This window comes from Kryptolebias marmoratus, linkage group LG16 (assembly GCF_001649575.2).
Source record: "Kryptolebias marmoratus isolate JLee-2015 linkage group LG16, ASM164957v2, whole genome shotgun sequence".
NCBI classification, from domain to species: domain Eukaryota; kingdom Metazoa; phylum Chordata; class Actinopteri; order Cyprinodontiformes; family Rivulidae; genus Kryptolebias; species Kryptolebias marmoratus.
Window position 1 is genome coordinate 6,208,891 of NC_051445.1, and position 24,576 is coordinate 6,233,466.

At 40.9% G+C, this 24,576-nt stretch overlaps 1 protein-coding gene across 2 annotated transcripts; it reads left to right on the forward strand.

Moving 5' to 3' along the window:
- Nucleotides 1–893: 893 nt before the first annotated feature.
- On the forward strand, nucleotides 894–24,570 carry slc9a1a (solute carrier family 9 member A1a). Of its 2 annotated transcripts, XM_017423790.3 has the most exons (13): nucleotides 894–2,007; nucleotides 12,368–12,831; nucleotides 13,720–13,970; nucleotides 15,312–15,529; nucleotides 16,774–16,973; nucleotides 18,054–18,143; nucleotides 19,801–19,871; nucleotides 20,102–20,272; nucleotides 20,593–20,722; nucleotides 20,952–21,053; nucleotides 21,702–21,783; nucleotides 21,982–22,032; nucleotides 23,201–24,570. In XM_017423790.3, the coding sequence occupies exons 1-13, from the start codon at nucleotides 1,722–1,724 to the stop codon at nucleotides 23,491–23,493; spliced, it is 2,409 nt and encodes an 802-aa protein (XP_017279279.1). In that variant the 5' UTR covers nucleotides 894–1,721; the 3' UTR covers nucleotides 23,494–24,570. The 2 variants fall into 2 exon arrangements, with proteins under 2 accessions (XP_017279279.1, XP_017279280.1); XM_017423791.3 differs by lacking the exon at nucleotides 21,982–22,032 and having other exon boundaries at nucleotides 896–2,007.
- The last annotated feature ends 6 nt before the right edge of the window (nucleotides 24,571–24,576 follow it).

A 24,576-nucleotide genomic window follows, 5' to 3' on the forward strand; every position in this document is an offset into this window, starting at 1 on the left:
TAATTAGCAGAATTTATTTGAGACATTTTGTGACTGGTCAGGAGATATTTGCTTCTCCGCTCAATATTTTGCGCATATTAAAGCCCGCCACAGCAGGCAAGAGGCAATAATGATTTTGCTTGCGTCTGTGTGTGTTTGCTTGTCTGTAGTGTTAGCAAAATATCTAATTTAAAGAAACTCTTGGAAACTAATCACTGAGTAAACTCCTATCAAGATGACCTTCACAGATAAGCGTCATTAGGAAGCACAAAAAAAAAATGCTGTAATTCAGCCAATTTTACAGACATTGAGCTAAAATTTGGTGTGGTTGTAGCCAAGATCCATCTCCAACACTGTAACTGATCACACAAGATTTGTTTTTAAAACCACGCCATTGGATGGAACTCTCAGAAAGCAATCATTGGACGTCTATCTTCGGCTACACCTAATCAACATTACCCAATACAAAAAATGTCTATAATTAAGCCAGTTTTACAGATACTGGGCTAAGATTTGGCATGGTAATAGCTGAGAGTGATTCACAACACACACTTTGAGATCAACACGCTGCTTAAAAATTTGGCATTGACTGACAAGAGTTTGTTTTGCAAAATATCTCTCAAACCACAGGTCAGATTTCAGTGAAACTCTCAGAAGATAACAGTTGGCTGTGCTTCTAAAATTTGGAGTCAACCCAGTTCAAGTTGGCCGCCATAGCTAATTGCTTCTAGGTCTTTATTTTTGATGGTTTGACTCTGGAGAAGAGTTGCCAGAACTACTAATCATTTGCAAGTCTTACCTAAGAAACATTTGAACCTCCATTCCTGTAGGTGTCGCTATAGTCGAGCCTCCCCCTCCCCGCTGTTTAACACCTCCTTCTCCTCCTCCCATCCCGTGAAACCTCCGCGAAAGGGTGTGTGTTTTGAAGGTTGTATGAAGCTAAAACAGACAAAACGAGGCTCCACTTGGCTTGACGAGCCCGAGCCGGGAGTCTGACCCCGGAGCAGCGCAGCCCCGACAAAAGTCTCCCCGTAATTCGGCCCCCCTCTCCCCGCCCGCTTGGGCTGAGCCGCCCCGTCAAGCCAGGCGCCGCCGGCTGGAGGAGAGATGCCGCATACCCGCGTAGTAATACCAAAAAGTTGATGTTGACGAGGTGCGTGGCAACATGCAGCGCGGCGGATGCGAGGCTTCCCCCTCAAGGTCAGAGTCCGAGCGCCGCCGCCTCACGGAGGAGTTTCTCGGAGCGTCGGGGAGGAGAAGAGGAAGGAGATGCCGCTGCGCCTCCGTCTGCCTTCAGCATCAGCTCTGAGTCCTCCCTGAGACGCTGACGGTCACGGACGCGCCGGGAGGCGGGCGAACTTGCGGAACAGGTCTGCGATGAGGACATAGGTGGTCCGTTTCAAATATCCGCCGCGGAGGGAGTTTTTTTTTTTACGAAAAGGAAGAAACTCCTCTCAGCATCTTGGCGTTTCCTGCTTCCCTCCAACAACAACACGAACAACGACGGCCTGAGTGTGTGTGTGTCTGTGTGTCGGTTTACCTGAGCAGGAGTCGAGCTCGTTAACCGACAGAAATGGACCGGTGGTTCGCTTTCAGGTAGCCGAACCGAGCCATTAAGTCGAACTGGTTCGTGTTTGAGGAGTTGTTTCAGCCCGGTGGAGCTGAAGCCAACTCAACTTCCTCGAACTTGTTGGCTGGCTTTTTTTTTTTTTTTTTTTTTTTTTTTACTTTTTCAACCCGACATGCCTTCGAGGACAGGAGCCCGCAGCAGCAGGAGCCGGCCGGAGCTCGGGCTGCTCCTGCTGGGGATGTTCGTGCTGCTGGGGGGCTCCTTGGTTCCTCTGGGAGCCGCCAGCTCCGCGGACGCCGCCGGCGGCAGCACCGGGAAGGACGCGGAATGCAACAAGACGAAAACGGAGCACAACATCACGAAGAAGGCTTTCCCGGTGCTCAGCCTCGAGTACGGTCACGTCAAAGTCCCGTTTGAAATTTCCCTGTGGGTCCTTCTCGCCTCTCTGATGAAACTCGGTGAGTATCGAGTCCCGCGTGACGCGCGGATGGGGTTCGGTTCGGTCTTTGCAGGAAATGCTTCCCTGATCATCAGTTCTGAGCCCAGACTAAAGGTGACCTGAAGGCAGTCCAGTTTCTGACATTTGTTCGGGGGAAGTAGGGGTGCAGAGGGTGCTACAAGCACCCCATCGTGAATGCCTTCACTTACAGTGTGAAAGAAAAAGATTTAAAAAGTAATAAAACTAGATTTAATTAGTGTTTCAGTAATATTTTGATATAATTTTTGTGTTTTTGTAAATCTGATATAAAACCCATGTGCAGTGGTTCATGCTGACGCCTCCCAAGAAGGTTGCAGGTTCGCTTCCTGACCTGGGGCCTTTCTGCGTGGAGTTTACATGTTCTCCCTGTTCTCCCGTGGGTTCCCTCCAGGTTCTCCGGTTTCCTCCCGCACACCAAAAACATGCATGTTAGGTTAATTGGTAATGCTTAGAAATTGTCCCTAGGTGTGAGTGAGAGCGTGAGTGGTTGTTTGTCTCTGTGTGTCCCTGTGATGGGACACATAGAGACCAACAACCTGTCCAGGGTGTCCCCAGCCTCTGGCACAGTAACTGCTGGAGACGGGTACCAGCTCCCCGTGACCCGGAAAGGAGAAGCGGGTACAGAAGATGGATGGATGGATGGTATAAAAAGCAGCACTGGTATCAGTGTGCAAAATTTACAACCACTTAAAACTCACAACAAACGATCAGATTAGCATCAAGATATGATTACAGCTTTAAAGACGTCCAAGTCAAGGCCCGTGGGCCAGATATGGCCCGCAGGATAATATTTTAAACTTTTTAGAACTGGCCTCCCAATTTGTGATAAACTGAATCTTCTTTGATTTTCATTTTGCTTTTAAAAGCCAAATTTAGGGAAGACCTGTCTTGGGAATTAGCCAACTTTGAAGTCAAGAAAATAAAGTTAGAATCTTTTGATGATCTTCGATTCTGACGTAGAAAGAGAAACAGAGAACATCAAAATAGAACCGATCTAACTCTCGCTGATACTAAGCAACACGTATCTAAGCAACAGAGAGTCTGCTTAAATGTATAGAGTATGATTAATATTATTACTTTGGATTCATGTATTATAAACTAAATATATGTTTGGATTTTTATTCAGGGATATATTTTTTTTCTTCTGATTTTATTGTGATAAAATGTAAGAAATAATAAAAAAACTACAGTATTCTTGCCATGAATGTTGTTTCAAATGTAAATTTATCCATATTTTCTTTCTAAAAGGGTTATGTAGAGCTCTTAAAGATAAAAGCTTCAAAACTAAGGTCTTATTATTGTTGCTGGGTGATGTAGTATTATACTTATTAGGAAAAGTTTATGGACAACTTCTTTTGCAGTCTGTGCTAAAGGCGACCCCCTCATAAAAGACAATGTCATCACTGGAAGTGCAAAAACATAGGTACATAGTGTTTGATGTAACAAAAACTGTTTTGCCCACTGACTTTATATCGACTTAATACCAATTATTTATTAATGGCAGCCATCGTCCAAGCGAACAGTTGGTGTTTCTCTGCCCTACAGTTACTTGATAGTATCTGATGACTGGGTTTCCCTGCTTGTAATCTGCATACCAATTATTAGTTCCACTGGTATGCTGGCAAAACAAGTTCAACCAGAATTCAGTCGGTGAAGGATTGAGCCGACAATGCTGGTCAGGCAGTTGTCTGCTGAACGCGTATTGGAGCTGTAATACCTACTGCTGTGATGACAAAGCAGCTTGATCCGGAAGCCTGGATGTAGGAAATGAACGACTGTATTTGGCAAGTTTTTAACAGATGGTTACCTCCTGGTGCTTTGATGTAAGGCAAATTGCTGCAACATTGACATGAGGGTTATTTCAAAATCAGTATCTTTTGTGAAATGGCCCAGTTTAAGAGATCCCCACCCCGACTTGTGTTTTTTTTTTTTGACAGTGATGTAAATACTTCAGTGTAGTCTTTAATTTCTCTCTGTTGTTTCTGTCTTCTGCTTCCTCTCTCTTTGAAGCTCTTGTCCTTTCTGCTGTCGGTCCTACATTTTGTTTCCCCTCAATCATCACTTCCTCCTTGTGTTGGGCTTTTGGCAGAACTACATTGTCCTTGGCTTTCTTTTCTTTTTTTTCCCCTGAAAGCCAGCAGCCTGTCACTTGCCTGTGGAAGCAGAGGCCTGACTGAGCAGCAGCCTGCAGCCAGGAAGGATGCTGTCTCAGTGTCTGGGCGAAAAGCCCAGTGTCTCATGGGAAACGTAGACAGAGAAGGTCCACCTGGCTAAAGTAGTTTACTTGCAGGATAGCGCTCAAGGACATTAAGGAAAGAGAGGGAATTAAAGGAATGATGACCACGATAAAAGATGTGATTGATTTGTTTGTCTGACAGCAGGACACAGAGGTGGTCTTATGGCTCTGATTATTCTAACGCTGCTGAAAATAGGCTGTGGGTAATTGAATGTGGCTGCTACAAGGGTCTGTCATCAGTTTTTCTTATTTATGATTGTAAGCTTTATATTTCACATCCACAATCTGTTTATCTCTGTTTATCTCGTCTTGCCAAGCAGGGCCTTTCTTTTTGTTTCTCAAACAACTACTTTTCTTAAATGGACTATTTTCAGTTCAAAGACTGTTTGCATGAATCAAACCCAGGGAATACTGTCTCTGAGAACGTGTCCTAAAGGGGCAAGAAACATTCTCTGTTTGGGTTGCTTTATTTAAGTGGTAGAGAAGTTTAACACAGATTCAGCAATATTTTATCAGTGCAGGACTTAAAGGCTATTTTTGGCAGATTTAAGTGTGCTTTATAGTCCTCATAAAGTAATCCTCTGAGGAAGGAGGGAAATGACTGTCTGAAATCTTCAGTTGTAAACAGGAAAATAACTGGACTCGGTTCCAGAATCATGTTGTGGCTGTGATATGAAACATATATGTAGTAATTTCTATAATGGATCAAAGCTTTATCTAACCCGCACCAAGCACTGATTGTCCTGGTGAACTTTAGTATTTTAGGCTGATAACATTCAGTAGTAATTCCTGAGCAGAGACAGTGGGCTGTGCCCTGTGATAATTCCCTTGATATTTGTGAGGTGAGGATAACTGTGTCCGGCCTTTTCTCTCCGCCTCTCATGTACGGTTCCTACGGCAGGCCAGCCAAGTTCAGTTTGTCTCACCTTTCCTTTTATCATTCAGGGCTGACCAAACAGTTTGAGCAAGTGTGTGTTCCATCACTGTGACGCTCAGTGAAAGCATACACAGCTACATTCATCTGCCGCTGATATCTGAGAATAGTTTCTGCTGCTGTTTGGCGTTTAACTGCAGCCTGAAGCTTGTTTCTTACGTGTGGGAGAAAAGACAAAGGAGTAAACAGCATCAGCTGAATAGACTACTATCAGATTACCTGTTTTTTTTTTTTTGTTTTTTTTTTTTAGTTATTGGGAAATTTGTACAATAGTTATATAAAACTGGTATAATGTATAATATGAAACCTTTTGACTGAGTGGCATTAAGGACATGTCTTTATTGAGCTGTTGTAAAATATCATAAAATAATACAGCAGTGCCATCACTGATTTTCAGAGATTAAACTGTAAATGTTATAAACCACAAAACATTTATGGGGGAGCAAATTCTGCAAGCAAAATAATAATGATGAGTTATTAAAAGAAGACTATCCTTGGCTTGAAGTGAATGACAAGCCCATTCCATCAGTCAGGTTTAAGTTGTAGAACATGTGTTGGGAATGTGAATAATCTGAAACGGTCGTGTTTCAAGTTCAAGTTGGTTTGACCGTCTTGTAGTATTTACTGTCTTACTTTGGCATCAAAGGGATGTGAGCAACAAATATTAGAAGAATGACAATTAGATTCATGCACACGTAGTAAGTAAATGTACCCACAGAGAAGGTAATTTATTGTTTTGTCCTTGGCCTTTGGGGAGACTCAGATGTCTCCACTGATACTTTAATGGACTCTGGGTGGGCACGCGGGGTTAGAGGTTGGGAACAATGCCAGTGGAAAAGGGCACATGTCGAAGTACAAAGATTTGTTTGCATGAACTGAGGAAAAAAATGTTCTTTGCTGTTGTTGGAGAGTACAGGGAAACCTCAGTCCAGATCTGCAACTCTGAGAAACACAAATAAGAATGAGAATCTTCATTTTCAGAGAATAACTTACCTGATTTAAACCCACATTAATTGAAACCTCTTGGTCAACTTTAAGATTTCATTATTCTTAGATCAATTCTAAGTGTTGGATTCTCTGTAATCAATAACAAGACAAGACTCTGTCTTCTGTTTCATGATTTTATGATTTACCAACATATATGAGCAGTACATGAACATATCCAAAATCTGCTTGTAGTTTATTTTACTGCAGTAGGTCCAAGGTTTTAAGACTGACTTTATCTTGATCAGTACTATTTTAGGAATGCGGAAAGGGAAAAAAACGGTTAAAGAAAATGGATGGATGGATGAATGGAAGTTGTTTGGCCTGTGGTGTTGCAGGTTGTTTACTAAAGTGACCTGCACATTCCTGAAGAGATTACTTTATCTGTGCTAAATCGTAAAGATAAGTTGTTTATGCATTTTTACTGGAATTATGAGTAATCACTTGTTAATTTAAGGTTCTTCCTTGTAGAACTGCTGCATTAATTCTGTGTAATTTGAAAGTGTTTGCTGGAATCAAGCACTACCTTATAGAAGAGTCAGTCTGTCCACACTTTGACTAAACAGTTAGATATGGTAGTAGTTATTGTGGAGGAATGGGCAGACCTTTAAATAAAATGAGTTTTAAAACTGTCCTACGGCCCCATCAGGAAAAGCTTCCCAGCCTTTGACAAATCTTCAATCTGTGTTAGACTGTCCTCAGCTTACCTTTATTGTGTCCTTTAAGTTAAGACTAAATCCACAAAATTGATGGAATTCTTAGGAAAGAGAAATATTGACTGTTAATTTATCTTAAAGATAAGTGTATTTTCCTGACGTTCATATGTCCAGGGTTAAAGATTTACAGCCGCCATCTTAAGCAAAAATTCAATAAGCTATAAATACCTTTTTTCATCAGTGTACAATGTTGTAAAATCAATCGATATTTATTTTTTCAATAATTAGAGGAAGTAGTTTATATCCCAAAACGTAGTGGGTCGCTCACTTTTTACCAAATCTTGGTGGGTGTTGCTTAACAGAAATGGCTCAGGCAGCTGCTGTTTGGTTAAGATATAATCTAAAACCAAATTACTTTAGCAATTTTTATGTGCTTTATCTTGACTCCTATATTTTCCTATGCAGTTTACTTTAATACAAAAGACACTCACGAGTACAATAAGCTTACTTACATAAGGCTCATTGACATATAAGCCACAAAACATGTTTTTTATACAACGGTGTGCCTGTAGGTTGCTAAAGTATAGAAATCCATATTTATCTGAGGATGTTACGTAATCCTCCTTTATCGTTTCATTTATATCTCTAGAGTTTATTGAGGTAGTCGGTGATTTACCTACAGATATGCACTGTGCGCTGAAGTTTTACAACTTTTCTCCTCTGAAGGAGCCCATTGTCTTTCTGCCACAAATGGGATTTCAGCAGCGGTTGCAGGAGGTTGAGTGAAGGGCTTCGAGCTGCTGCAGCGTGGAGAACATAAGTCCAATACAACGATGTGGTTGAGAGCGTGACAAATTTAGTCTGGGTTTCAGAATGATTAGACACCTATTGTTCTCTTTTGTTTCTAAAAAAAAAATGCAATTAGGGAGGATGAAAGCAGCAGGCAACACACAATAATCACCTCTAAGACTTGGAATAAAAGGTCAACTCATGTCTGTTGCAAGACGCCCTAAAAGGGTAGATCTTTTGCCTACATAGGTTGTTTAAAATATCCCCTGAGAGTGAATGCTTCATGCTGTTTGACACTAATACAGTCATTTTAACCATTTCAAAGTTAGAATAAATGATGTCAAAGCTCAAAACTCAAAAATATTTCTAAAAAGTCTCCAACAGAAGCCTGGAGTATTTTTTCAGATAAAACATCAGGGGTTGTGGTGGGGAAAAAAAAACCCAACACTAGGCCATAATAAATAATTCAAGCCAATTATCATCTGGCACAGCTGAAGTCGCACAATGGTCTGCATTAAATAATACAATGACTCAGCAGAGCTCATCTTTACACAGCGTTGTGGTCACGAACCCTGAAGTGAATGCTTCACAACCTGTCTGTAACGTCCACTGATGAGTGGACAGCTGGCCTGCTAGTTAAATGTTACAGGTTTTAGAAAAAATAATCACATAAATCTTTTCTTAGTCACCATCTTTGGCATAAAGTCATAAAATGTTGTTTTTTTGCTCAGTGAATCTCATGTGGTTGCCAGTGGTGTACAATTAGTCACCTGGCAACAGGACTGACTTCCTGTCTTTGGGAAGGATGATGTGTGGCAAACACCAGCCAGTATGACACTGGCTACATTTACACAATTGAATGAGCTGTCACCCTTTGCTGGTTTTCAATATTCTTGTTGCATAACGGCTCTCAGGAGGAAAAATGACAAGGACACAGCAGCTTTTATAGTTGACAGGCAGCCGTGACGATTAGCCTGATCATATTTGAAAATGCTACATAAAACATTTCACTATAGTACATACTGCGTCTTTTTATACACGCTGTTTACTGTTGCATGCACCAGTTATCCCCTTCATATTTACAGGTTTTGATTAAACTTAACTTGTATACAGTATAGATAATTTTCTTCCTTTATATTCTGCTCACATGAAGAGTGCTGTGGCCATAGGAGAGGGTAAGGAATGTACTAAATGTCATCATTTATCCTGGATTAAATTCATCTGAAGTCCGAGATGTGTTAAGAGCTTACTTGTGGAAGGATCTGTAATCCCATTGAAATGTATTTTCTGTTCCTCCTGATTGTGTTGCATGCATTGCTTTGTCCCTTCTGGTTACTCATAAAAGATGATGGCTAATTTAGAGATTCATTTTAGTTCCAGTATTGACTGTGCCTCTCCTTGAAGCGTGCGCAGTAATACATTTACACCATCCAGTCATAACCTCTTTGCCTTTTCCTCAAGGACTTCACTTCCCAACACTTCAGCAAATATTTTATGTGGATTAATCTCTTTTTACAAAACATGGTCAATACAACAAATAAAAAGTGTTTCGCTGATGTGGTTTGTTTTGATGAATAATTAATCATTATTGTGCATTACCAACCTCAAGTCTAGGTTTTGCATAAAGACATTCACATTTGTAAAAGGTAAAAAGGTTTAGTAGTCATCGTATGTCCGTGGGGTTTGATTGTCTGTTTAAATACCAGTTCATTGTGGACTATTTCTGGACCACGATTCGACGTCACTCCCAGGAATGCTTTACATAAGGGATCATGGGACTGCATGCACCCTAATAATACCACTGCTTGGTTTCCCAGGCCACTTTCTAGAGTCAGATACTCTTTTTGGTAGAGCTTTGAAAGATTGCATGGGAGCATTTTTCACTCTGGTAAAACGTTAAATTTCTTTTTATATAAACTCGCAAAGTGAGCTGTTCAGTTGGCAGCACCAGAGGACACTTTCAGACTGATTGAATTTGTCAAACTCTGTGTCAGTACTGCCTCTGCACACTGTTTTAAATAAGCTTGTGTCAAGCTGTTTATTTAATAAAGTAATATTTAAGTAACTTTCCGTGAAGCTTGTGTAGGCTGCTGTAGAGTAAAGCCTTTGAGTGTTGTGTTATTGAATTCTAATTGTTGTCATCAGAACTCCTGATATTTGGATCTCTGATGAAGGATTGCCTCTTTCATCGACTCTGTTCACCTGAGAAGCATTTAATGTGTCTGGAGTTGTGCAGGGTCACTGGTGGCAGAGATGTCTGTGGGTTGATACCTCTAAAACATTTAGACATGGCTTTGTAATTACATAACAGTGTCTTTGGGATCTTAGAGGGTGTGAACATCAATGTGCAAATTTATCTTTAATTTGGAAGTCTCATGTAATCAGGCTGATGCCTCATTTTGAATAGATATTAAGCTCCTGTGTCAGAAGTAAAGTATTTGCGTTCTGATCACGCCTTTCTGAGAACTCACATAAGGTTTCTGGTTATTGGGCGCAGCAGTTGTAATAGAATAGCTTTGTTTGCTCACCTGTTTAGCCTCTGGAGTTATGGCCTTTAAAAAACGTTCTGTGAAAGAAAGAGTGCTCAGACTCAGAGAAAGTACACCTCTTTGTTTAATCTAAAGTCTCCCTCACTGTCTTTCCCTGATCATGCAGCTGTGTAGCTCTCAGACGTGTCCTTGTTGAGGATGTGTTCTGAAACACTCACTGTGTTGTCATCAGGTTGCTCAAATATCAAACACAACCACAGATGTTGTGTTTGTTCCAAGAGGTTTCTGAGTCTGGGTCTTTACAATTTGTCAAGACAGAACCATGTAACTTTGTGATGATTTAACAGAACAATCACATCTAAATAATCTTTTAGGTAAATGTGCACACGGACAGGATGTGTGGAAGGGCAGGCGATATCACCACGAGTTAATGAGTGACCATTCCCCTCATGAAAACACACCTTGCAGCTCCAGTCCTGCTGTAACTCCATTCTTTCTTGTCCCAAAGCTTTGGTCCACTTAATAATTTGACACACACTGCCAGGAATTGGATCTTTTTCTCCTGAACGTGACAAAACTCTGCGGGTGCACGTTGTAATTTGAATATCAAATTATAGTGGCAGACCACATCTTTCCACCGATGGCTGCATGGTATGTCAAAACACCTTGATGACATCATGGCTCAGTGTGTCTTTTTAACACACCTGTCTGAGGGGACATCCAACAGGCAGCATCACATCTTACTGTTTTACCGTCAGTAATCAGAGCTTTATAAAAAAGCAGCATGAATATATTTCAGCAGAACTGATTTTGTTTCGTTTGGTGACCAACTTGTTCCCTGTTTACTTATTTTGCTGATGAGAAACAGAACAAGCATTGCTTAGTATCAAACTTCAATTTTTAAATAAAATATAAAGTAATCTGAGCCTGCATATGATGATAAATATTCCTAACTCAAATAGATTTCTTTTACAGGTGAGTAAGAAACAGTGAGAACAGAGATTTTTTTTTTTGTTTGTTTTAAGCAGATGCCGTGCAGACAGGCTATGTTTATGCTAAAGCATTGAGCTCTGCAGATTTATGAGGGCTTTATGTTGCACAATGTTTTTAAAAAATAATGAAGTGTGTTAATCCAGCTTGTTGTTCAAGAGATATGCTGTAGTTGTTTTCCCTAATTCCAAATGAAGTCATATTTTCAGCATTAGGTTATGTTCACTCTAAACACCACACAAGCTGATTACCTGATTGAGTTCAAGCCCGTGTGTTTGTATCTGTGACGCTGTGTGAAGATATTTGTTACATCGGTGCTACAACCTGACACAAACCTGCATGGCAGCAGTGTACAGTAAATAACTTCATCCTCCTGTTCACTGCAGCTCAGACAGCTGCAGTTCAGTCTCCTCAGTGGAAATCTACCTTTGATTGGTTTGTAATTTAATGTTAAACTTACCCTTTCTGGACTGTCATTTTCATAGTAAAGACACTTTTAAGGTCAAACAGTTTTTGTCATTTGTTGGCTAACTGAAGATAAAGTTCTTGTGAAGGCATGAACATTGCTCTGCTTCTTCTTCTTTTTTAATAATGTGGATCTTGTTTCAAAATAAATTAGCTCGTAAATCAAATAGACAAAGTTTTTTATTTTTATTATTTGCCTGGTATCTCCGTGATGTATTCATGTTTCCTTAAAGTATGCTCACAGATTTATTTTAGTCACTGTTTTGACATCTTTATCCGTCACATGAGATTTGTCTATATTACATGATTTTCATTGTTTTTCCTCTTTCTTTTAAGCAAAAATAACTTTACAGCACAAAGTTTGCAGCCTACAGCTTCAATACCAGTGTTCTGTCAGGGATGTAGTTTCCTGCTCCAACATGTCTGCTCGGCCTACACATGCTTTTGGATTTCCTTGGAGAATTTTCATTGCATCATACTAACTTATTTACTGAAATTAGAATTGATTTGAACGTGCAGTGGAAGTTTTTATTGCTTTTGAGAGCTCTGCCTTCCATGAGTGGCTGCTAAATCTGAAACGTAGTTTTATCCCACATCACTGGAATATTTCACTGCTGATTGTTTTGTTAAAATCAGCACTTATTAAAAAGGACAACTAATAAATTATCTTCTAGATATTTGCCTTACTTTGTCAATTTGCTTCCTAATTTCATAATTAAGAAAGAGACAACTACTGGCACTATTATTTCCAAGTAAAATCTTTCTTCATTCTTATCTTTGTTCTCCATTTTTTCCAGGTTTCCATTTGATCCCCCGCCTGTCAGGGATTGTTCCAGAGAGCTGCCTGTTGATTTCTGTTGGCCTGCTGGTTGGGTTGCTCATCAAACTGGCTGGAGAGGACGTCCCCCCAGTGCTGGACTCCAAGTTGTTCTTTCTCTGCTTGTTACCCCCCATCATCCTGGATGCTGGCTACTTCCTGCCCATCCGTCCCTTCATGGAGAACCTTGGCACAATCCTGATGTTTGCTGTTGTGGGGACTCTCTGGAACGCCTTCTTCGTCGGAGGCCTCCTGTTTGCTGCCTGTCAGATACCACAGGCTGGTCTTAGTGACGTGGGGATTCTGCCCTGCCTGCTGTTTGGCTCCATCATCTCAGCCGTGGATCCAGTGGCCGTACTTGCTGTTTTTGAAGAGATTCATATAAATGAGCTGTTGCACATCCTGGTGTTTGGTGAATCACTGCTCAATGATGCTGTAACTGTGGTAAGTACTCAAGAATGGAAATAAAATTCAGCGTGGTCGATGACAAGATGCCATAAATTTACAGTTTTGGGTTTTTTTTGTTTCATTGTTCTCCCATGAGGGAAAGAAGAAATAAGACGGACCTTTGTGAAACAGTTTTTGTAGAAAAATCCTTATTAAATATGTTAGTTTTTGAAAGGAATTTATGAATGACTCACTCTGTTATGATTAATTCCCCTTTTACCCAAAACACTTTAAACTGACAAAACTGTTATCTGGTCTGTTTCAATCCAGCTCCATCAACAGTATAAAGTAACCAACCAGTACCTGAGTCACAGGCTTTATTATTAACAACTTGTGTTTTTAACATCAACCAGCATCACATGCCTTCATGAAGGCGCATGCTGTCCAAATGTTACCCTTCATGCACCTTGCAGTCTCATTCCGTTCGAGCTGTCGTCTCTGGCTCCTACGTTTAGCTCCAAGATTAGCACCACCGTGTATTTATTAAACATGGCCGGTACAGCCACAGCTTTGTGCAGACAGTTTTGACTACAGTCTTTGGTGCACGTCCAGAAAATGTAAGAGTTCCTAAATTAACCTGACTGTTGTTACAGGAGGTTCTGTGTATCTTTACGATACACTGAGCTGGTAGCTGGTTGAAAAAAAAAATTAAACACGAGTTTGTAACATGATGTGTTTTATGACCTTGTGCTGTGAAATTATAACACAACACCTATTTATTATACAATATTGAACTCCAAATATAATACAGCCAAACTCTTTATAATATAAAAGTTTTTATGTTTCTGTGATAAACACCACATCATTAATCGGATTTGGTCGTAGTTTTCAGTCTTTTCATTATTTCTCTTCTCCCCCTGCCTCCTCTTGTCTCCCCGCTCGTAGGTTTTGTACCATCTGTTTGAGGAGTTTTCACTCGTCGGCTCAGTGACGGTGTTGGACGGCTTCCTGGGAGTCATCTCCTTCCTGGTTGTTGCGCTGGGTGGCGTTCTGGTCGGCGCTATCTACGGGTTCCTCGCCTCCTTCACCTCCCGCTTCACCTCCCACACCCGCGTCATCGAGCCACTTTTTGTCTTTGTGTACAGCTACATGGCCTACCTGTCGGCTGAGGTGTTCCACCTGTCTGGCATCATGGCGTAAGTTTTCATTTCGTGTCAGACACACTTGGAGAAAAAAAGAAAAAAAGATTTAGAAAAATGGCATTTCAGGGGCCATCCTAATCAGATGCCCAAAGCACCTCACCTGGCTCCTCTCGATGTGGAGCAGCAGCGGCTCTACTCGAGTTCCTCCTGGATGACCCAACTTCTCACCCTGTCTCTAAGAGCCCAGCTACCCTGCAGAGAAAACTTGTTTCGACCACCTGCATCCAAGATCTCATTCTTTCAGTAAAATCAAATTTGCAAAAGAGTTGCTAAAGATAAAATTAACAAAACATGAGCCAAAATTAGCAAAACTGTAACTAAAATTAGCAAACCCAATGCTGTGGTGGTAGTTAAACTTACTATAACAATAGCTAAAATTGGCAAAACAGATGGTAAAGCTTAAATGAGCAAAACAGTAACTAGTTAAAATGAGTAAAATGGTAGCTAAAGCTGCAGAAGCAATAGTGTGAATATATTTGCAGAAATTCAGTTTTGTACTTTTTTTTTCCTTTTATGTGGAATATTTATATAAAAGTAAGTATTGTGACTCTGTTATTTTGTAAAAAGGTTTTCTGAAGTAATTTCTCCAGAGGCAAACCAAACACTTCTCTAAAAGATCTTTGACATTTTGACCTAACTGGTTGACTTCACTTCATGCTATCACGTTTTAGACAAATGCATTTCTGCAAACTGGTCACATTTCACACTTTTTTACCCAGTAAGATATTAAACTGGGACTTTAATCCTGTCTGGATTTATGGTCTTCTCTACATTTCATGAGCTTCTCCAGAACATAGTAATCTATTACCTGTAATGAGGCCGACAGGAGGCGCTGATTTACGTCTCCGCCCTCTGACAGGGCCGATGTGTTTGTAGCTTCAAGGAGAATCTTTTTATTTTTTTTGGCTCTTTACTGCACCTGGCATCAAATTCTGAATTCAGCTTTTTATTTCATTTTTGAGTGAGGCTTCCTGTTGTGAAGGTTTTCATACCTTCTCTAATGCCTTGAAAGCCAAACCAGTATATTCACAAGTGGCATGAAACGTTGAAGTGCTGCTCTGACTCATGACGTCTGTATATACAAAGACTGTTTTACTTCCATATTTTTGACACAGTAATGTTGCGTGACTCTAGAGTGCAGCAGAAGTGGTTAGCAGGCGTATGAATTCAAGCTCAGAGTCTGACACACTTCAGCTGAGAACTCAAATCAGCTGCTTCCTTTAAGCTACAATAAATCACATGTGAGCTGATTTAGAGAACATGTAAAATATTACCATACATTTTCTCAAATGCATTAATCTAATCCACACATTTTGGTTTCTTTTTACTGCTCAGGTTGATAGCCTGCGGCGCAGTGATGCGACCCTACGTGGAGGCTAACATATCCCACAAATCCCACACCACCATCAAGTACTTCCTGAAGATGTGGAGCAGCGTCAGTGAGACTTTAATCTTCATCTTTCTTGGTGTGGCCACTGTGGATGGAAAGCACAAGTGGAACTGGACCTTTGTCACGTCGACAGTCATCCTGTGTCTGGTTGCACGAGTCATAGGTCAGCTCAGAGTATTTATTCACATCGGCCCTAAATGAAGGGATGTTCTGTCAGGTAGTTGGTACCTTATCAGTCACAGAGCACAGAGAATGAAGAAAGAAGTCTTTGTCCAGGCTAGGCTGATGACTAGCCCAGTGTGTTTCCACCAGGGGTTAAGTAAACTTTTGGACTGATCAGGTGGACTGCTTCTTTCAGCAGCCTCTGCACCACCAACAGAAACAGTCTTATCTGTGCTCCACATACGTACATTTCTGTAGTAACATTGATCAGTTGAGAAACCAGTGACAAACTAAACAAATGCTGTCGGGATCTTTCATACCAGTGTGTTGCTTTTGAGGAAGAGAAAAAAAAGCCATTAGCCCAGTGTGAGTGAAGACTTCTGCCTCTTTCTCAACACGCTGTGCTCTGTGATCAATGTCACAGCTGATAAAGTATTAACTATTAGAAAGAACATCACTTCAGGTTTGACCGGATTAACCCTTTAATGCAGCAGCGTCTGCTCCTGCAGCTCAAAGTTTTACTTTTATTGTTTATTAATGGATGTTCAATGGGGTGGGTCTTAAATGTTTTACAATAGTCTTCTAAGATTACATCCTGTAGAGCATGTGATTTTATAAATTCCTTGGCTTTTTTCCCTAAACAAGATAACTGAAATGTGGAGTTTAAGTGTTTTTTTTTACCGTGTAAACGGTCTCATTAATATGTTTCATTGCGCAGTTCTCACTGTGTGAAACGAGTCGTCTCCGAGTCTTTTTTTGTTAATTTTAGGATGATCATTTGTTACACTAGTGAAATAATGTTGTTAAAAAGGGGAAATAGAAAATGAAAGAATCACAAGAACCGTCTTGTGATGTGGTTAAAGATTTCTGGTGAGGCAAGACACGTTGAGAGGATCTTGTGAGTTAGAGTTCAATTCTCCTTTTTTTTTTTTTTTTTGCTGTTTAGTATAAACCTAACTTCTTTTTTTCACAGCACTGTAAACATTTGTGTATAAAAATTGCTCTCACATTCCCAAATTAGCATTTGAAGACAAATGTTTTCAGAGCTGGCAACAAGATGCAAAAACAATCTGTTTAACCAAAGACAGGAAACAGTCTTAATATGCATGAAAGACTTATCTCAAGGAAATGTTTTGTCTTCTTTAGATGAAGGATGAACAGTTTGAAACTGTCAAATAAACCGCTGACAAAGTAGAATGAGTCAGAGACACAAACTTAACCGAGTTCTGCTTGTTTTTCTTACAGGTGTGGTTAGTCTTACATTTGTAATCAACAAATTCCGCATCGTCAAGCTGACCACCAAAGATCAGTTTATCATAGCCTACGGTGGCCTGCGAGGAGCCATCGCCTTCTCCCTTGGCTACCTGTTGGATTGCAGGCACTTTCCCAGGGATATGTTCCTGACTGCCATCATCACAGTTATTTTCTTCACAGTCTTTGTTCAGGTACAAATACAGACCTAATTGGGGTTTTTTTTGGTTTTTTTGATCGTAGGAACTCAACCAGCTGTAGAAAACTCTGCTCAAAGCTTGTCTGGTACTCACTAACCTGCATCTGTCGTGTTGGATGCAAAACAGCTTTTGTGGCAGCAGATTTGCATCAATGCATCTAGTTTGAATTTGTCCTTTCCCTACAGTTTAAGCTTCCATTGGCATCTGTAGGTTCTTTTGGTCACGCTGTTACATAAATTAGTATGAGCAGAAATGTTTCAGGCGCTCTGATAATGTGACGGACGATGGGGGCAGTGTGAAGGCAGAAGTACGTTCAGTAACAATGGAAATGAGGACATTTCATTTTACTTCAGCTGGAATGTTTATTTTAATGTTAGAATACAGGTGATTGAAACTGGACTCACTTCTCTTGTGCTTTTTGTAAACAACTCGTTCTTTCTGCAAACTCTGCTCGTGCATATGAGCTGATTTGTTTGAGTTTTGGATTAAACCACACTGGCTGCTGTAAATGGAATCAGTCTTGATTTTCTGGAGGCAACATTTTTTGATTCTGAGCAACTTTTAAACGTTCATTCATGTTCTTCAGTATTCTGTTTTATCTGCAGATAATGGAATCAGGTGTCACCTTGTATTCATGTCTCTGGAGAGCTGGATACTTTTAAAAAGCAGAAATCTTCTGTCATCCTCTTCTTGCTCTTGCAGTTAGTCAGACGACCCGTTTAATCTCTTTACGCACCAGAATGATGCACTCAAATCTTTAGGTGCAGACAGGAACAAGGATTCACTCTGAGTCAGCGTCCTGTTTCTGATCTGAAAGTGACCTGACAGACTGATGCTAGAATTCACTTTTCTCAAAAGTCAAAGCTGTTTGTTCATCAGCTGAGAGAGAAAATTGCAGATTAAATTTACAGGTCATTACGCCACACTTTATAGAAAGATTATGAAGCAAAAAGAAAAATGTTATTGTTTTAGCTGAACTGATCAGAAAGTGTCGAGACACGTTCTGGCTCGGTGCAGGATGAGGGGGTGTTTAAAGTGAAGAATAATGCTTTGTTCGTCTTGTCCTCCTTGAAGGGCATGACCATCAAACCCCTGGTGGACCTGCTGGCAGTGAAGAAGAAACAAGAGGCCAAGCGCTCGATTAATGAGGAGATCCACACTCAGGTACAGACCTTTTCCTATTAAAACCAGTTTTCTAAATTAAAATGCACAGGAGTCAGCTGGATTGTTCCTTGCAGTCCTTTTAGTTGTTGTTGTGGAAAATGTGCCAGGTGTTTTCCACTGAAACCTTCTGAGGCCAGTTAGGTAATCCAGTTTTGATCTTTGCCCCCACCTACTGGCCGTTTGGTGGTACTTCACATCTGTACAGACTTTTAGCATTAAATAATTTGGTTTTCTCATTCTTACACTTGCTTTTTACGTCTGGTTGGATGCAACTAAAACTAAATGACACCTTACCGCGGTGGTCTGCAGTGCTTGAATGTATTGAAAGCATTAACGTAGCCCAACAGCTCTTGACACACACAGAACACACACACACATTCCTCTCAAGGGCTGAGCGATGAGTCACCAGCACTCGAGAGAAGAGCAGCAGACGGCTCTAATGGCTCCTTCAATGTAAAACACCAGTGATTAGAGGTTGGAGAGAGTTCCACGGAAGAATCTGAAGGGAGAGACATCCAGGCTTCTGACAGCCTACAAGGGCTCAGTTTCTGATTTGTTTTTGCAACACAGAAAATGGAAATCCTGTACATCCAGTGATGAACACGGTGTAGTTTGTTTCAAACGTATTATAGTGATTTTGTTTCTTGCATTAGTTATTAAGATGGGAATAATGAGTTGACTCTGACTACAGTTTGACTTAAATGTGCTTCTCACAAATACAGCTGCATCATAGTGTGGAATATATTGTTTTTGTATTCATGGATTCTTTTGTATTGTGTGCAAGTTGTGTTTAGATTAACAGGAAAACAACTCAATTTTTAGAGATCATAATAATAACTTTGCACTAATTAAAAAAGAGTGACCAAAATCATCTCATAACAATGTCTAAATCAGATTCTTTCACACCTGCGGCTGTCCTCGAGTGTCAGGGAGACAAACTGGTGACAGGAGGAAGTTTAGATGTTTGTAAAAATCAAAAGGCTGCTTGTTTGTATCGATTCTTTAACTCGCTCGTCAGCTACAGACTTTAACTGGAAAGTGCCGGGCAGTTTTATGTAAAACACTCACCTCTGCGGTTCTGCTTAATGACGTGTTACTATAGCAACGCCGCCCGTCAGACTGTCACCTGCAGGCTCAGCGAGAAGACCGGGGGCGACCCGCGGATCGGCTGCAGTCACCTGCACATTTCTAACTCAGTCCAGTCAATCATCTCGGCTGCTGTTTGCTTTTCTCATCGATTCGATGTTAAAACTCGTCTCCTGCTGCTGCCTGGTTCTCCTGTTAGGGACCGAAACTGTGGTGGAGCAAAAAGGACACGATGTCATCTTCACTCTCTGAGTCATAAACCAAACTAAAGGTTTATTAAATCTTTTTGATCCAACGAGAATCATTTCATACAGAGAGAAAAATACAAATAAAATAAGATAAATAGTTTTTTGTCACATTTTTTGTTGTAAATGTTATAGAATTGTAACTCTTGTAACATGGGCTGTGGAAACGTCAACCAGAACTGGTTTGTGTCTGATTTTAGTTTGCTTTATAAGAAAGAAAGATGATGATGATGGAGAGACGGTTGAGGCCAGAAGGTTTAGGGAGCGTTCTGTTTGTTTGTTTGTTTGTTTGTTTGTTCAACAACTCCTCTGCTTTTAATCTGCAGTTCCTCGATCATTTACTGACTGGAATTGAGGACATCTGTGGACATTATGGACATCACCACTGGAAGGACAAGTAAGGACTTTAACCAGAGTTGACTTTAGCCACTCTTCACATTATGCTTTAAATATTTTACAAAAGAAGTTTGATGGTTTTGATCCTGAGAAGAAGGGAGGTTTTCCACCAGGAAACAAATCAGAATTTGTCAGAATTTCCATTTCTTATCTTAATGTTTTGCTCTGAAATTAGAGACTTTTGATGTTAAATATCACAGACACTGACTGGCCTTCGTGTCCTCCTCTCAGACTGAACCGCTTCAACAAGAAATACGTGAAGAAGTTCCTGATTGTAGGCGAACGCTCCAAAGAGCCGCAGCTCATCGCTTTCTACCACAAGATGGAGATGAAACACGCCATTCAGATGGTGGAAAGTGGATCCAGGCTGCCGTCTGCTATGCCCTCCACTGTTTCCATGCAGTGAGTTTTATTTAAACTGAGCTCGGTGCAGTTTTGACCCGCTCCATCAGTGACAGGTTCTATTTGTTGTGCTTTAACAATGTTCTGTACCCAGCAAATGACAAATAATATATCATAGTTGTAGCAAAGTATTCTTTAATGATAAAACTAAACACAAATACAGACCGAAACAATTTAACAAGCAGATGAAAGTTGTTTGGAGACAACCTGCTCAGATCTCATAGTTACGTTTTCATTAAAGTAAACGAGCCTCACGGTTTCTTGTTTGCTTCGGTCGACAAAACAAAGCATCAGAATATATTTTTCTGTGTGTTTCTCAGGAACATTCAGCCCAAGATCCCTCCTGCTCTTCCTAAGCCTGCAGAGAGAGCTCTTCCCCAGCTGCGCAAAGGCCGAGAGGAGGAGATCAGGAAAATCCTCAGGAGCAACCTTCAGAGGACACGGCAGAGGGTAACACGTCTGATGCTGCCGACATCATCATCTTTTCTTTCTCTGATTAAACTTACCACAGTTCCCTGAGCCTGTAACTAATTCAAATCTGTGCTGAAGTACTGCTACTTTATTAGTTTACGTTGTGTTTGTTTGTTCTTTTTTTTGAACATTGAAATTATCTTACTGAGCACCGCCTGCTGAAATATTTAGTCACGCATGTTTTTTTTTGTTTTGTTTTGTTTCTCAGTTGCACTCGTACAACAGACACACGCTGGTGGCCGATCCCTTTGAGGACGGATTGAACGAATTCCTTCTGAAGAAACAGAAGATGATCGAGCTCGACAAGAAGGTGGGGAACACTCCTCACACCAACCCTCGCCTCATAAATCCTACATACTGATGACACTGGAACTGAGCAGAGTTAGTCAGCGAGCATGAAGGAATATTACTGCTGCTCTGTAATGTTCTTGGTGTCCACTGAGACTTCGTCAGAATTGGATAAATCAAACTTTTCTGCTTGATATGAAGTTATTTGGTGAATCTTGACATTTGTAGTTAACTGCAGAGAGTCGGTCTGAGAGCAGCGCCACATCATTTATTTCAGCTAAATGATTTGTTTTTCAATCAGAGTCCACTTCCTGTCTGCTAAATTAATTTCTTTTAACTGATTTACTCTGTCAGTTTAGCAGTTTTACACTCTTTCCCAGTTCTTCAGCCTGTAATTAGAAAATGAAAGGACTCCTTTTCAGAGTAAATCAAATGTAGTAGAAGTCAGTGTGGACCTGAAGGTTTCTGCAGGCTCCCATGAAGCAAAACATTTTAATTCTGCTGATTATCAGAGACTCGCTGAGCGCTCTTCAGTTTCCCAAGTAATTAAATGCGTCCCAATGCTGTTTTCTTGTCATTTTCCCATCCTGGTTCAGCTTTGAATGTGAATGTTTGTGGGATTTCTGTTTCCAAAACCCCGAATAAAGCGGAGATGTGTGTGTTTTCCCAGATAAAGGAGATGACGACTTACTTGACGGTTCCTGCTGCAGCTGCAGACTCCCCGACCATGTCCCGAGCCAGACTGGCTTCAGGTAAACACATCTGTCCTGGCAGCAACCAGAGACCGGCTTCCAACATGTTGTTTTCAGCTCAAAACCCCCCAACGGGAATTCATTGCATTACTAATGGGCCTCGGAAGGATCCGACACTGTTTAAAGTTCAGGAATAAAAGCTCAGAAAACCCTGCTTCTCTTCAGATTTATGTAAACCAGAGTGTGGTTTTATTTTAGGCAGACACACTGATTTCATACCTGCTCATCAGCAAAAAGGAAAGCCTTCAGGTATGTAGAGAGTGTAGGAGGTGTCGTTTGAAGCGGAGGTAAACTCACAGCACCTCTAACACGCATGTTTGGTAATTTGTACTAACCTCTCATGAACGATGAGGCCGAACAGCTCCAGTTCTGCTGAGCATGTCCCGAACGGGAGGCCTGAGCAGAATGTGGCCAACACTGGAGGTTGATTCAGCATGTTTTCACTGTGACTGGCATTGTTAAAAACAAACCTGCAGTCATTAGAGTGTGATCCTCATCAGTCATCCACGTCTCTCCCTTCTTCATTGTGTGCTCATGCATGCTGATGGAATGATGGCATACGATTAGATCTACAACCCCAAGTCTGAAAAAGTTGGGACTTTTTGTAAAATGTAAATAAAAACAATGCAATGATTTACAAAATGGAATAAACTCACGTTTTATTCACAGTAGAACATGGTAAACACATCCAGGGATTATGACTGATGGCAGCAACACGTCAACAAAGTTGTTCCAGGTTGATGTTTCCCTCTGAAGCGTCTCTTCTTTTAACATCAGTCTGTAAACATCTGGACCTGAGGTTTTAGAGGGAATGTTGCCCCATTCTTATTTGACTCGAGCTGTTCGACGGTCCTGCCTCTTTGCTGGATTTATTTGTTTCACGATGCGTCAGATGTTTGTTTTGTTGGTGAGACGTCTGGACTGCAGGCAGGTCAGTTCAGCTCCTGGACTCTTCTTTCAGGCTGACGAACAGAATCAGACCCGTGTCACTTTCTCACAGAGATCTCTGCAGAGTTTAGAAATGTTTTGATGATCTTATGAACTGCAGATGATGGGCTATTCCTAATTTTCCACTTCGGAGCATTATTCTGAAATTGTTCCACTGTTTTTAGCTGCAGTTTTTTGCAGACTGATGAACCTCTGCTCATCTTTACTTCTGAGGGATTCAGCCTCTCTAAAATTTTCTTTTCTCGCAACTCTTTTTAGATGTTTTGCTGCCATAAAATTGAAAATTACATTTTTTTTTCTAGAAACTACCATTTAATGTTTACTATGTTCCATTTTGAATAACATTTGAGTTTATGAGACTTGTAAATCATTGCATTATGTTTTTTACATGTTGTCCCAACCTTTATGGAGATGGGATTGTATTTGAAAGCTCTTTTAAATTTTTTTTGTTGATTTGTTCTGCCTGCAGATCCACAATCTTACCACGTAAGGCCGACGGCAGACGGTGTTCCGTCCATCCAGGTGGACCTGGCGTCTCCAGACTCTCCGGATTCTGTCAAGCTGCTGGACGAGTTCAGACAGGCTGAGAAGCAGGAGCAAGACGAGGACCAAGGCCTGATGATGAGGCCTCCTTCCAGTGGACCAAACAAGCCCGGTGGCAAAGATGAGGCGAAAGAGCAGCAGAAACTGATGAGGTGCCTGAGCGACCCGGGTCCCGGCGCAGACGAGGACGAAGACGAGGACGAACCTTTCCTGCCCTGAGACGGAGACCAGAGAGACATCCGGCTCCGCGGCTGCCTTTTACTGCTCAGAGGAGACGGGCGGGTCGGCGCTCCGGCTCAGAAACCAAACGGAAAGAAAAGAAACGAAAACGCAAAGTAAAAGGAAGGCCCTGGGGGAAAAAAGAGCCATTTCTTTGTTGTTGTCATTGCTCTTTATTTTAGTTTGTAGACAGGAGTGAAAAATCAGCTGCTGCATGAGAATCAGAGAGGAGGCTGATTTAATGCTTGATGTTCTGAAGGGTTCAGGAAAGAACTATGCATTACCAAAGGTTTGGACTGTTTCTCTTCTTTTACTTTAGTGTCTTTAAAGTCACTTTGTGTGAGACACGCGGGGCCTCTAGACTTAAACAGAATCAACAACAACAATCTCATTCTCACCTGACTTCTCAAATATCATTGTGTCACTTGAAACTGCTGGATACCCAAACATTTAGATGTAGCTGTTTAAAATATTTGGCCTTATTTCACGTCTGACCTTTTAATTTTTTACATTTTTAACTTTTTAATTAATACGTGTTCTTTCATTTTAATTTCACTAACATCTGTTAGTAAGAAGCTGGATGTGTTATTTGTTGATTGTAGAGAAGCTGGATGTGTGAACCCCATGTTTTAAAGGCAGAATCCCAGTTGTGTGTCTGTCGCTGCTGCAGAAGTTACATTGACCTGAGAAAGTTTGTCAAACTGAGGAAGTGTTGTTGGACTTCAGGGAGTTTAACCCTTAAAACCGGAGTCAGGCTGAATGTTGGGAACACTTTTTGCACAGATGTTTAGATCTCACACAAACACTCTCCCATCCAAGTCAAGTTTCTTCTGTGTTTTATGAGTTTGGAGCGCCCGTTTCATCAGATTCTTTAATTTTGCCTCCCTGTATTCAGTCTCACGCTGCAGGCATGTTGTGGCGAAAACTATAGAATTCTATGCAGTATAGAGGTGTAAATATGTAGGTGTATCGTAATACAGGTGCTGGTCATAAAATTAGAATATCATGAAAAAGTAGATTGATTTCAGTAATTCCATTTAAAAAGTGAAACTTGTATATTATATTCATACATTACATACAAAC

Bases quoted from the DNA above. Each gene is read 5' to 3' on its own strand.
- slc9a1a (XM_017423790.3), top strand. From the start codon at position 1,722: ATGCCTTCGAGGACAGGAGCCCGCAGCAGCAGGAGCCGGCCGGAGCTC. The intron at 2,008-12,367 runs GTGAGTATCGAG...CATTTTTTCCAG, and splicing joins CGCCTCTCTGATGAAACTCG to GTTTCCATTTGATCCCCCGC. The intron at 22,033-23,200 runs GTATGTAGAGAG...TTCTGCCTGCAG, and splicing joins GCAAAAAGGAAAGCCTTCAG to ATCCACAATCTTACCACGTA.